This window comes from Acomys russatus, chromosome 5 (assembly GCF_903995435.1).
Source record: "Acomys russatus chromosome 5, mAcoRus1.1, whole genome shotgun sequence".
Lineage (NCBI taxonomy): Eukaryota > Metazoa > Chordata > Mammalia > Rodentia > Muridae > Acomys > Acomys russatus.
Window position 1 is genome coordinate 44,128,494 of NC_067141.1, and position 13,142 is coordinate 44,141,635.

Sequence of the window (13,142 nt, forward strand, 5' to 3'; positions counted from 1 at the left end):
GACGGTGACTACTTCCCCCTTCTTTATGGAAATCTCCTGAGGTGACCTTGCCACACACACCCCATTTCTTCATAGCTACACCAACCTGAATGATTGTTATCGGTGCTTGAGGCTAGCATGAGATGATTTGATTGGCCCTTCAGCCTTTTAAAGGCCTTTACACTGAACAGTCAAGTTAGATCTGCACCTTTGAGTCTGGTCTCTGGAGTCTGATTCCTGGGATTCTGCATGGGCTCTGCTGTCATTCACCCCACTTCCCCTGGTTCATGATCCCCACAATTATATAAAGAATATTGTAAGGGGTAAATCAAATATACAGTATGTTATAAAAAAGTATAACTTTGAACTTCTAAAAATCCATACCGATTTACAATGAGATTTGTTGCTTTCCTAGTCTGATAGAGATAAAGTAATAAACAGAGAGTTTATCAGGACTAAGAAGTTTTATAATTTTAATTCCAGAACTTGTGAAGCAGAAGCAGACAGATCTCTGTGAGTTAGCAAGTTTTATAATTAGCGCTTTATGCAACACAGTCATCTTAGGAAGGTGGAGTCACACAGCAGGTTGTAAGCCATGTGATTAACATGGCTGCTTACACATACACGCGCGCGCGCGCGCACACACACACACACACACACACACACACACACACACATGCCCTAAACAGGAGTTGAGCTTAGATTTTTTTTTTTATACAAAGGTATTTATTAACAGAAAATAACTTGAGAAGTTCTGTTCACAGACGCCGACCACGATGACCTCCCTTCCTTTGAGTGCTGTCAGAAGGAATGGGAGTGACATCCTCAATCCGCCCAGTCTTCATCCCTGAGCAAGCAAGAGCTCTGAGGGCTGACTTGGTCCTGTTTCCTCCTGTGGCCTGGAGTTTGATGTGCAGGGCAGTGATGCCCAGCTCCTTGAACCTCTGGGCCACATCCTGGGCAGCCAACATGGCTGCATATGGAGAGGACTCATCTTTGTCAGCCTTTACCTTCATTCCACCAGTCACTCGGCAGATGGCTTCCTTGACAGAAAGATCGGTAACATGGACAAAGGTATCGTTGAAGGATGCAAAGATGTGACAGACACCAAATACATTCTCTCCTTCAGCCACTTGGGGTCCAAGGCTGATGACTTATTCTTCCTTCTTTTCCTTCCCCCTTGCGAGGTGCCATTTCTGAACGTCGCCACCAGACTCCTACACTGGAAAGCTGAACTTAGATTTTTAAGCACCATGCCCAATAAGCAAATTATAAATCCTTTAATAATCTTAAGATATATATATTTTGAGAGCAGAGTGCAAAGAAATCAGATTTTAAAAAAGATTTATTTATTTATAGTGTGTACAGTATTCTGCTTGCATGTGCACCTGCACACCAGAAGAGGGCACCAGATCTCATTATAGATAGTTGTGAGCCATCATGTGGTTGCTGGGAATTGAACCCATGACCTTTGGAAGAGCAGCCAGTGCTCTTAACCTTAAGCCAAATCCTTCCTTCTAGAAGTTGCTTTGGTCTTGGTGTTTTATCATAAGGATTAGAAAGTAACTAAGTAACTAACATACCCATATGCATAAAAGCAGTTAAGATTTATTTTGTTATTTGTATGTGTATATCTGTTTGTCTGTGTGAATGAACATCACGTGTGTGTGTGTGTGTGTGTGTGTGTGTGTGTGTGTGTGTGTGTGTGTATGCCTGCAGAGTCCTAAAGAAAGTGTTAGATCCTCCTAAAGCTGGAGTAACCAAGTTTGTGAACTGCCTGATATGGGTGCTGGGAACAGAACTCAGGCTCTCAGCAAGAACACTGTGTGCTCTTAACAATGGATTTATTTCTTTAGCTCAAATTAAACTTTTTATTTGAGACAAAGTTTTCCTAAATTGCTTAGGTTGATCTTGAACTCACTTCTTGGGCTTGCTCTGTAGTTTGGACATCATCAACCTAGCTCACCCAAGTGTCTCCTTTCCCCCCAAGCTAGGGTCTTACTGTGTGTCTCTGGCTTAGAACTCACTTTGTAGACCAGGCTGGCCTCTGCTTCCTGAGCGATAGGATTGCACGTGTGTGCCACCATGCCTGGCCTGAATATTTTTCTAGACAGCAAAGACTCAATGTGATTTGTTCTGTATTCATTAATTTATTTATGAATGTATTTATTAGACAGAGCCTTACTGTGTAGCCCTGGCTGGTCTGGAACTCACTATGCAGACCAGGCTGGCCTTGAACTGATGGAGATCTGCTTGCCTCTACCTCTCAGGTGCTGGGAAAGGCATGCATCACCATGCCCTGCTGTCACTTTTGCTTTTTGAGAGAGGTCTTATAAATTCCAAATTGGGCTCACACTTGCTCTGTGGCCAAGGATGACACCGAACTTCTGATCTTCCTGCCCCCCCCCCCTTCCAAATGTCAGATATCAAACACAGTGCATGCTCAGCTGACATAGCCCCGGTCCCTCATGATTACTTTTTATAAATTTATTTTTTCTTTCTCTGTCTCTTTGTTTGCTTTGCTTACAAAAAAGGAGTTGAGGTGGCTGGATGTGTCACTCAACGGTAGAGTGCTTCTGTTTGCCTGGCTGGCGCACGCGCGCGCGCGCACACACACACACACACACACACACACACACACACACACACACACACACACACACGAAGCATAAAGAACTAAATGACCTGGAGGCTCAGAAGACAAAAATCATGGAAGCTTGTTTAACACCTATAAAAACACATGCACTGTCTTTGATGCCTTGTTTATAAATTCCTCAGGTATCTCTGCTTAAGTTTCAAGTTGCTGAGGAGAAACTGCTTGGCCGTGTCACCCCTGACCCTTTGACATCCTTCCCTGTGCTTTATCAAAAAAGAGGAAGCCGCAGCATGCAGAAAAAAGAAGAGATGAAGGAAATTCCTAGGGTGCTGGTGAACAGAGACCCCAAGATGGCGAAGGTGAAGAAGGCTCAGAAATCAGTCAACCAACCAGAATCCAGCAGGTCAGAAGGCTCTGGGCATGCTGTCTCCGAGAAGAGGCTGTAACCGTCAAACGTTCTGTATATGTGGCTAAATTCTGCTGCTATCAAATGACTTGAAGCGCAGAGTGACCTTGACAGTGGGCGTGGGCCTCATCAATCAGGTCAGCAACAGAGGATGTGACTAGGTTTGTTCATTTAGTTCATTTAAGTGTGGGGTGGAGGGTTAGGCTCAGGGACAAACTCCTGGCTTTAAAATGATATTTGAGTTAGTCCTCAAGATAACAGTTCTTAGTATTTCTAGGGCCAATGTCATTATAATTTAATGGCAATGATAGCCTTTTTCTTCATGAATAAGTGGAAAAAAAAAAAAATAAATAAAAGAAACCCAGAACAATTCCATGTACACACAGGCATACCATATATAACACTCCCAGGATTCAGTGTGTCCCTTGCTGAGGCCCCAGCTGAGATAAATGAGTAGACTTACTAATGAGAGGGGAAGAGAGGGAGTCATGTACACAGACACATGCAGCGTGGGACAGCATCTGCTAGTACACACCGATGCTGGAGGGAAGGACGCAGGAGATGCCTTCACTCACTTTAGGACCCTTTGTTGACATCCTCCAATGGTATGAGTTCCAACAAGAACTCCATACTCTGTTAACTCCAACCCCAGTGTAACCAGTTTGGGAGCTGGAGCCTCTGGGCACCTTTAGGTCATGGAGGCTCTGTTCTCTTGCCTGGCTCAATGCCTCTGTGAAAAGGACTGGGGGACTTGGTTTTCTTCTGTCTCTTGTGGTAGATCTTATGGTTGCCTAGTCTCAGACTTCTCAACCATCAGAACCATGAGCAGGTTTCTGTTCTTTATAAATCACCTAGCCTGCGCTATTCTGCTTCAGCAGTTAAAAAAAAGAAAAGAAAAGAAAACATGAGCCTAGAACTGATCCTAAGCCACAATGGATTCCCAGCATCGACTCTGCAGGTAAAATTGCTACTTATGTTGAGTAGGTGTGAGTACCTAAATAAGCATAAGCTGGCTCCAGCCTACACTTATGGAATTTTATACCGTGTTTGTTTACACGAATCAGCTTGCTTCAACATTAAGTGCTTTCTTTTCAGCATCTCATCAGGAACATCTTTCTGTAGCCTTGGTTACCAGATGGTGTAAACTCCTTGTTTACAGTATTCACTGCCCTCTCTGCTGGCTTCATTTCCTTGTGGGAAGTAGCACCCTCCCAACCCCATTGGCTTAGGACAACATCATTACGTGCTCCCACAGTCCTTTTCCATTGCCTTAACAGTGGCATGCCTCAGGGTGGCTCCAGGTCCCCAGGTGAAGACGGCCCTTGGAGCTGAGCTGCATCTGGCCCACATGTGTGAGTGGGAATCTATTTCAATGGTGTTACCATAGCACAACACGAATGCACCGACATATTTGGGAATGCCTGTTAGACTAGTTGAAAGAATCTACTATTGGGTAGATACTGTCTTAGAAGGTACGAATTTTAGTATTCCACTTCTACCTGTCCAAGACAAGGTATGCAAGGTGTCTTAGTCAATGTTCTATTGCTGTGAGGAGACGCGATGACTACAGGAATTCGTATAAAGGAAACATTTACCTGGGGCTTGCTGACCATTTCAGAGGTTTAGTCCATTATCAGCGTAGCCCCGCAAAGGCAGACATGGTGCTGGAGAAGGAACCGAGAGTTCTACATCTAGATCTGCAGGCAGCAGGAAAAGACAGACACTGGGCCTGGCTTGGGCTTTTGAAACCTCGCAACCTACCCCCAAGTGACTGACTCACTTCCACTAACAAGACCATACCTCCTAATTCTTGCAAATAGTGCCACTCCCAGTCAGGTGTGGTGGCACATGCCTTTAATCCCAGCGCCCAGGAGGCAGAGGCAGGTGGATCTCTGAGTTTGAGGCCAGCTACAAAGAGAGTTCCAGGACAGCCAGGGCTATGACACAGAGAAACCCAGTCTCAGAAAAACAAAAAACAAACAAACAACAAACAGAAAAACCAGCCTATGGGGACCGCTCTTATTCAAACCACCACACCCTAGGGTTGTTGCCTTTTCTTTTCTTTTTAAAGATTTATTTATTTATTATGTATCTAATGTTCTGCCTGCATGTGTGCCTGCCCACCGGAAGAAGGCACAGATCGCATTATAGATGGTTATGAGTCACCATGTGGTTCCTGGGAATCGAACTCAGAACCTCTGGAAGAGCAGCAGATGGTGCTCTTAACCTCTGAGCCATCTCTCCAGCACTCCCCCTTCTTTTTAAAAAGAGATTTAGTTATTCATCTCTAGGACGGGGGAGGGGGTTCCCAGGAGCCTATAGGGGTGACCTTAGCTGAGACTTCTGGCAGCGAGGATTAAGGAGCCTGAAGCCGCCACCTCCTACAGCTAGATGTGACTTCCAGTGAAGGGAGGGGGACACCAACCCACCTATAACACCTTTGTCCCAAAATGTGTCTTGTCCACATGAGCCATACAGATTAAGATGAGTTTAAGTGTAGGAATTAAGCAGGGAGTGAGAGAATGGCAAATCAATGACTGGCCCAACTCGAGACCCACTCCATGGGAAAGCGCCAACCCCCGACACTATTAATGATGCTCTGCTCTGCTTGCAGACAGGAGCCTAGCGTAACTGTCCTCTGAGAGGCTTCATCTGTCAGCTGATGGGAACAGATGCAGAGACCCACAGCCAAACATTGGTTAAACTTGAGAACTTTTGTGGAAGAGTGGGAGGAAGGAAGGATTGAGGGAGCCTGAGAGGTCAAGGACACCACAAGAAGCCCTACAGAGTCAACTAACCTGGGCCCATAGGGGCTCACAGAGATCAAACTACCAAAGAGCATATATGGGCTGGACCTAGACCCCCCTACACATATGTAGCAGATGTGCAGCTTGGCCAACATATGGGTCTTCTAACAACAGGAGTAGGGGCTGTCTCTGACTCTGTTGCCTGCCTTTGGATCCCTTTCCCCTAGCTGGGTTGCTTTATTAAGTCGCAGTGGGAGAGGATGTGTTTAGTCCTGCTGTGACTTGAGGTACCTGGATGGGTTGGTACCTCTTAGGGCCTCCTCTTCTCTGAGAAGAGGAGGGAGGGGGCAGGGATCAGGCTGTAAAGGAATTAAATTTTTTAAAAAGGCAAAAAATATTTATTTATTTATATAATTTATTTATTTTCTGAGACAAGGTTTCTCTGTGTAGCCTTGGCTGTCCTGGACTCACTTGGTAGAACAGGCTGGCCTCGAACTCACAGAGATCCTCTTGCCTCTGCTTCCCCAAGTGCTGGGACCACAGGCATGCACCACAGTGCCTGGCTTACTTATTTTCTCTTTTAGTCAATAAATGATTGTGGGCTGAGGTTATAGTTTAGTGGTAGAGTCCTTGTCTGGTATATGCAGAGCCCTAGGTTTGATTCCTCAGTGCGCGCGCACACACACACACACACACACACACCTTGAAGATTATAAGTTATTTGAAAATGTATGACCACAATTGAGAACAAAATATTTTATTTCTTTCAATAAAACTATAGTTTACAGTTGTATTTACTAAATAAATTATATAATTTCTCTTTTACAAGCAATAAACTAAATCACAAATATTTCAAAGACAATATATATATACAAGACATAAGGCCTTTTATAAATAGCTTTGCTTTTCTCATTTCACTAGTAAACAGTGAAAAAAATCTTTATAGAAGCTAGCTTTCTATAAAGTAAAGGCAGACCTACTATACTGATCTTTAAAGGAAACAGATTGAAGCTTTCAATGACATGGGCTATGATTAGAACTTCTGAAACAAAGAGAGAGAGGATTTATATCTTATTCATCATTTTGTATGGATGGATTTTTTAAAAAATATAGAAGCGGACTATGTGTTGCTTATTTGTAATCACTATATGCATGCAAAATGAAACAATGCAAGAGCCTCTAGGAAATTAGCACTTCCCAGTCCACAAACTGATTGGCAGTGGGATAGAAAAGCAGCTTAAATAGAGCTCATGCAGTTCTTCATAGTCAGCAAGCAACAGCAGCCGCAGAACAGTGGGATCTTCACAGCCACCTGCTGACCAGCCACGGACCACAGCTCCCCAACAGCTCACAGACAGACTTCAAGGTCCAGTTGATCCTCACGGTGGTGTGCTGGGGCTCAGCCCAGTTTCTTGGGAGGATTCTGCAGTGGGGGAAAGTTCTCTCCTACAGCTGCGTTCTGGTCCCGCCCATGTGCTCAGGTGCTTGCTATTCTCATTTACTGAAGGAAAATAGAGAAGAAAAGCAGGGGTGAGACTCAGCTTCGGCATCTAGCCTGTAACTCCTGCCTCTAAGTGGGACCTTTAAGTCGTTATTTCTTCCCAGTATTATTAGTTCTAGGGTTGGCTTAGAATACCATCTGCTTCTTTGGGGGACGGGGGCTGTGGCCTGTTAGTTACCCAAGGTTTATCAAGATCCAGCCCCAGTTGCATCACTGCATTGCCGCTGCAGGCTTAGAATGAAGCAACGTTAAGATACACGCTGCCTTGTCAGCGCACAGGGCTCAGGGAGGGTGCTGAGGAACGTGAGAACTCCAGCCAAACAGCACAACGACTTGAACATAGTCCTGAACTCCTGAATGCTATGCTCATTTCCAAACAATCTCCTGGTGGCCAGCAGTAGAGCACGCCATCAGATATCCAACCTAAAATGCTAACTATTTAAAAGCGGAGCCAGGGAACTCAGCATGATGGTACACCCTGAGATGCCAGCACTTGGAAGGTGGAGACAGGAGGATGACAATTGGGAATTCAAGGTCATTCTCAGATATACAGTCAGTTTGAGGCCAGCCTGAGCTACACAAAACCCTGGCTCGAAGCAAGGCAAAAGCAAACCAATGAAGCAAAAGAAACAAAGGAAAACAGGCAGCCGCATCAGTCTGTGACAGATGCATCGTGGTATGTGTGAGCGATATCGTTTCAGTCTGTACAGACGTATATTGGGTCCAATCTACTTTCTAATTATCTAAGCCATAAAACTTTATGTATATTTCCAGGCCTTTAAATCCTGTTTCATCTATAGAATAGGAATAATAGTCACTGGCCATACCACCCTGAGTACACCTGAGTTTGAGCTAGGAAGCTAAGCAGGGTCTCATCCTGTTAGCACTTGGATGGGAGAAGAGCAGTAACAAACCCTTTTCACAGAGCAGTTGTTAGGGACGGGCCTTTCCTCCCTCCTAGAACCTCCTCCCTTCTTCTCTCTTAGTGGGTTTGCTATGTTACCAGGCTGGCCCTGAAATCCCAGGCTCAAGTGATTCCCCCTGTCTCAGCTTGTCAAGTAGTTTGAACTATAGGTGTGTACCACCACACCCAGTAGAGATAAACTCTTCTTTGTGTGTGTGTGTGAAATAAACTGTTAATGGCCCTGCGCCCCACTGCTCTGTCACTGTCGCATATGTACTGCGGGAACTATTTTATTTAAACTACATCCCCATGCCTTTGCATTTAGACTTGGGAGTGATATTTTCTTTCCTCTGGGCTCTTGCATCACCTCACTTTGCAAGCTCATAGTGCCTGCAGATAAGCAACATAAGTAATCTGCTTACATATAAAGAAGTAAAACCCAACTTGGAATAAAAAGTTTAAAATTAAACTTTTTTTTTTTTTTTTTGAAAAAATGTCAATGGCAGTCCCATTTGGCAAGAAAGGCTTGATACTCATCACATACTCTGACTCAATTATGGGTTGAAATTTTATAACCTTACTTTTTTTTTTTCTTTTCTCTGGTACTGGGACTTGAACCCAAGGCCTCAGGGATGCTAAGCAAGTGCCCTAACTCTGAGCTACATCTCTAGCCCTCACTGCTTCGCTTTATAGTTGGTGTCTTCCTCTGATGTGCTTATACTAGACAGTTTCTTTCTTAATTGAAGATCACACATGGGTAAGACAACTGAAAATGTCAAGCCTTTGTTGAAGTCTCCTGTCTTGGCTTACATGACTGCTTATCAGTTCCCCTCCTTGGTCCCCAACATATTCTTTTGAAAATATATTTAGCCAATAGATTCTCTTAACATCTGGATAGTGCTGTGAGGGATTCTCTGAACAGAGGTGAAGGAAAAGGCAAGACTTCACATCACTCAAGACTTGTCAAAAGGAACCCATCCTAAACAGCCTCACAAGATGCTCGTGGTCCTCTGGATCTTAACCTTATGAGTGATACCCTTGGGATAAAATCCAGGCAACCATTCCACCCCCAGCCATGCTGCATCCCCCTATCTGCTACCCAGAGCACTGTCATTTTGGGTTCAAGTTGGAATTACTTGCCAAAACGCCCTGTAGGAAGGCATTGTTTTCCTTCCAGCTATCATAAGCCCAGCTCCCCGATGTTGTTTTCCTACAGCAAGTCCCTGTTTTGCTTTTTTTTTTTTTTTAGACAGGGTTTCTCTGTGTAGCCCTGGTTGTCCTGGACTCACTTTGTAGACCAGCCTGGCCTCGAACTCCCAGTGATCCGCCTGCCTCTGCCTCCTGCGTGCTGGGATTAAAGGCGTGTGCTACCACCGCCCGGCTGCTTAGTGACTCTTCAAGCCTGCCTTTTCCAAGCCCTATTCTGAGGTTTTGCTATTTCCTGCTGTGCCTGCATCTTTCCCATGACAGCACATCTCCTCATCCTGAGTCACTCTGCCTGTCTTTTCCAATAACTCACAGCAGAACCACAAATCTGTAGCAAGCCATCACAGCGACTCACCCCAACATTGCCTCCTGGGCTTTGAGGTGTCTTCTTTCTCTGGGTTCATCTGATTGTTTTCTGAGAGATCCCAGAATCTCAAGGTCAAACCCACTACTACTTGGCAAGGATGCCTAAAGTCGGTCCTTCCTTCCCTTCTCCTCTGCTCCTCCTCCTCTATGTTTTTGAGATAGGGCTTGGCTATATGGCTCAGGCTGGCCTTGAACTTGTGACTTGTTGATACATTGGCTTCAGCCTTCTACCAGAGCAGGCTTTTTGTTGTTGTTTGTTTGTTTAAGTAAGAATTTGTACTTGGTACATTTTACTTTGTTTTACTCATTTACCTCCTTCACTGGATGTTATTTCACAAGGCACAATCACCTGGGGATGAAGTACAGTTGGAAGTTTCTCTTTGTGTTGCATTAACAGCAGAGGCAATGCAAAGGCTCGCCGTTTTGCTAGGTACAGTGTGTACATATATCAGTCAGTGCTGTAGAAATCAAGACGCAGTGGGATAATAGCGTGGATTCTCATGTGTGTAGAACTTCACAGCTAATCTCCAGGTCACAGAGATCTGCCTGTCTCTGCCTCCTATGTGGCTCCAGCTGCTGGTTCCGTCGCTGGCAGTGCAACCCTTAGGTCTAGCGCGAGGAAGCTGTCAACACTATGCTAAGACTGACTGACTGACTCATTAGAACCACAGAGATGTGGAGGGCTTGGAAGGCTGTAGGTCCAGAGCCAACTTACGTCTTGGGCTATCCTTAGTCTCCTAAATAGCCATTCCTTATTGCCAGCTCTGTGTTGAAACTAGCATCCTGTAACTATCAGATAAGGACCTGTTGGGATGTATGAACTCAGCTTTTACTGAACCCCAAAGCTAAGGGTGTCATCCAATGGAATCAGAGATAGTGAGATTTCTCTGCTTTGCTGACCCACCTCCCTGATGCTGCCCCAGTGTATTTTAAACGGGGCTTGACTTTTAGTGTTCTTTCTTCTGTTACTATAGAAACTTCAGGAAACTGCTTCCATGTTGGAATGAGGACTTTGAGGTTTCTTAGGCCATGGTCTCTCACATTTGGCTCTAGAATAAACTATCTTTTATCCTCTTTGAGGTAAGGGTTGTGTTTTTGAGTTGATAAAGTCATGCAGACGTGCCCTTGAAAAGGATATTGGGACCCCAAGCCATGAGGTGAGTAGTTTTCCATGTGCAGCAGTCTCATGAGGTCTTGCCTCACTTGAACCCGATGTAACAGAGGCGATCAACTATGGGCTGAAAATATCCCCCCAATAAACCCCTTTTCCTTTAAAAATAACTTACTCTATGAGTGTGTGTGTGCGTGTGTGTATGTGTGTGTGTGTATAGAGGCATACACACTATGGCACACATGTGGAGATCAGAGGACACCTTGTGGGAATTGGTTCCCTCCTCCCATGTGAGATGAGGGGATAGAAATGAAGCCATAAGGCCTAGCAGTAGGTGACTTTACCTACTAAGTTGTCTGTCCCTACCTTTCTTCTTTCTAAATGGATTATCTCAAGTCTTTTTTTCATAGTGACAGAGAAACTTTAGATGAGTTTGAGTCCAAATTTCCTACCATTACTGTTAAATAAATATCAGGACTCACAGCCAGAAGTGCAGTTTTTTTTTTCCCCCCGAGGACCAGGGGCTGCAGACTTCATCTGAGAAGCTTTGATGAGAAGATGGGAATGCTGCTGTTCTTGAAGGATTTGCACACTTTCGATGAAGACATCCATTTGGGTCTAATGCGGTAGGATGTCACTGGCTGGATTCTTTTTCTTTTTCTTCATTTATTTACTTATTATGTATACAGTGTTTTGTCTGAATGTGTGCCTGCACAGGAGAAGAAGGCACCAGATCTCATTGTAGATGGTTGTGAACAACCATGTGGTTGCTGGGAACCAAACTCAGGACCTTTGGAAAAGCAGTCAGTGCTCTTAACCACTGAGCCATCCCTCCAGCCTACTGTCTGGATCCTTAAATGTTGGCCAAACCTTGTGTCAACCTCCATCAAAGAGCCTGTTCCTGAAGCAGGTTGACAAGAGAGAACCTGCCACCATCTCCTACATCTCAGAAGATAGACTGAGACCACGGTCTCTCTCATTTCAAAAACGGTTAGTGCAACAGCAGTATTTTAACACAATTTACCGCTTCATTGGTTTGTTTCCAAAGGGCAGGAGATGAGGGAGGGCACCCGTGGCTTATGCATCCTGATCGTTCTACAGGGGACTTCTGGTACCTGACTGAGCCCTCATGTCAATCCCAGTGGCGCCTGAGCACCAGCCAAGAGCCTACTTTCTGAACTCAGCTTCTGCTGTACTTCGGAGATGTGTGTGTGTGTGTGTGTGTGTGTGTGTGTGTGTGTGTGTGTGTATTTGTGTGTGTGTATACTGGGCTGATATGATTAGACAAGGAGCCCAGGCTTCAGAGGTGGTTCCTGGCTGCTTTGTCATCTGCATGGAAAGCTGTTCCCAGCTACATCAGAGCTGAGGAAACCGGAAGCTTCAGCCCCAGGAGGCTTTCTTCTAGCATTTTCTGTAATAGTACAGGAAGGTGGCACTGCTCTTTACCAGAGTACTTGGTGGTTGTCACAGGTTAACTGTGTCCCTCTAATGTTGAGGCCCTTAACTACTAGTCTCTCAGAGCATGGCCTTGCCTGGAGACAGGGTCTTTACAGAGGGGATCAGGTTAAAATGTGATGGTGGATTAGGTTCTAATTCATTAGGACTAGTGTCCTTCTAGAGCAGTGGTTCTGAACCTGTGGGTTGAGACCCTTTGGGGACCAAATGACCCTTTCATAGGGGTTGCCCAAGATAATTGGAAAACACATATTGATATTACAATTCATAACAGTAGCAAAGTTACAATTATAACATAGCAACAAAAATAATTTTATGGCTGAGGGTCACTACCACGTGAGAAACTGTATTAAATGGTTACGCCTTTAGTCCCAGCACTTCGGAGGCAGAGGCAGAGGCAGAGGAAGGCAGATCTCTGTGAGTTCCAGGCCAACCTTATCTACAAAGCGAGTCCAGGACAGCCAGGACTCTGTTACACTGAGAAATCCTGTCTTGAAAAACCAAAACAACAACCCCTCCCCCCAAAAAACACTGTTCCAAAGACAGGAAGTTTGGACCACAGACACACACAGACGGGATGCTGTGGGGACACAGGGGAAGACAGCTAGCTATCTATAAGCCAAGGAGATTCTGGCAATGGAGCTCGGGACCCTGCTGATACCTGACCTTGACTTCCAGTCTATATCCATGTGAGGGAAGAATGCTCTTTAAGTCTTAAGCAACTTATGCTGGTGCTTGGTTGCAACAGCCTCAGAAAACAGAAACAGTGGCCAGGAGCCACCACAAGGATTTAGAGTCCTCTTGTTTTTAAGCTTTCATATTTTCATTTTGTTATATTTAATCCTATGCCCCTTTACTGATCTCCTCAGCA

At 44.9% G+C, this 13,142-nt stretch overlaps 1 protein-coding gene and 1 pseudogene across 1 annotated transcript in view; both read right to left on the reverse strand.

The window, feature by feature from the left end:
• Positions 1–737: 737 nt before the first annotated feature.
• On the reverse strand, positions 738–1,173 carry LOC127190068 (40S ribosomal protein S14-like; annotated as a pseudogene).
• A 5,986-nt stretch (positions 1,174–7,159) lies between these two features.
• Positions 7,160–13,142, reverse strand: part of Pip5k1b (phosphatidylinositol-4-phosphate 5-kinase type 1 beta) — a 146,110-nt gene continuing 140,127 nt past the window's right edge. Inside the window, exon 14 of the mRNA XM_051146270.1 lies at positions 7,160–7,229. Coding sequence (XP_051002227.1) covers positions 7,227–7,229 — 3 coding nt within the window. The 3' untranslated portion in view covers positions 7,160–7,226. The remainder of the gene's footprint in view (positions 7,230–13,142) is intronic.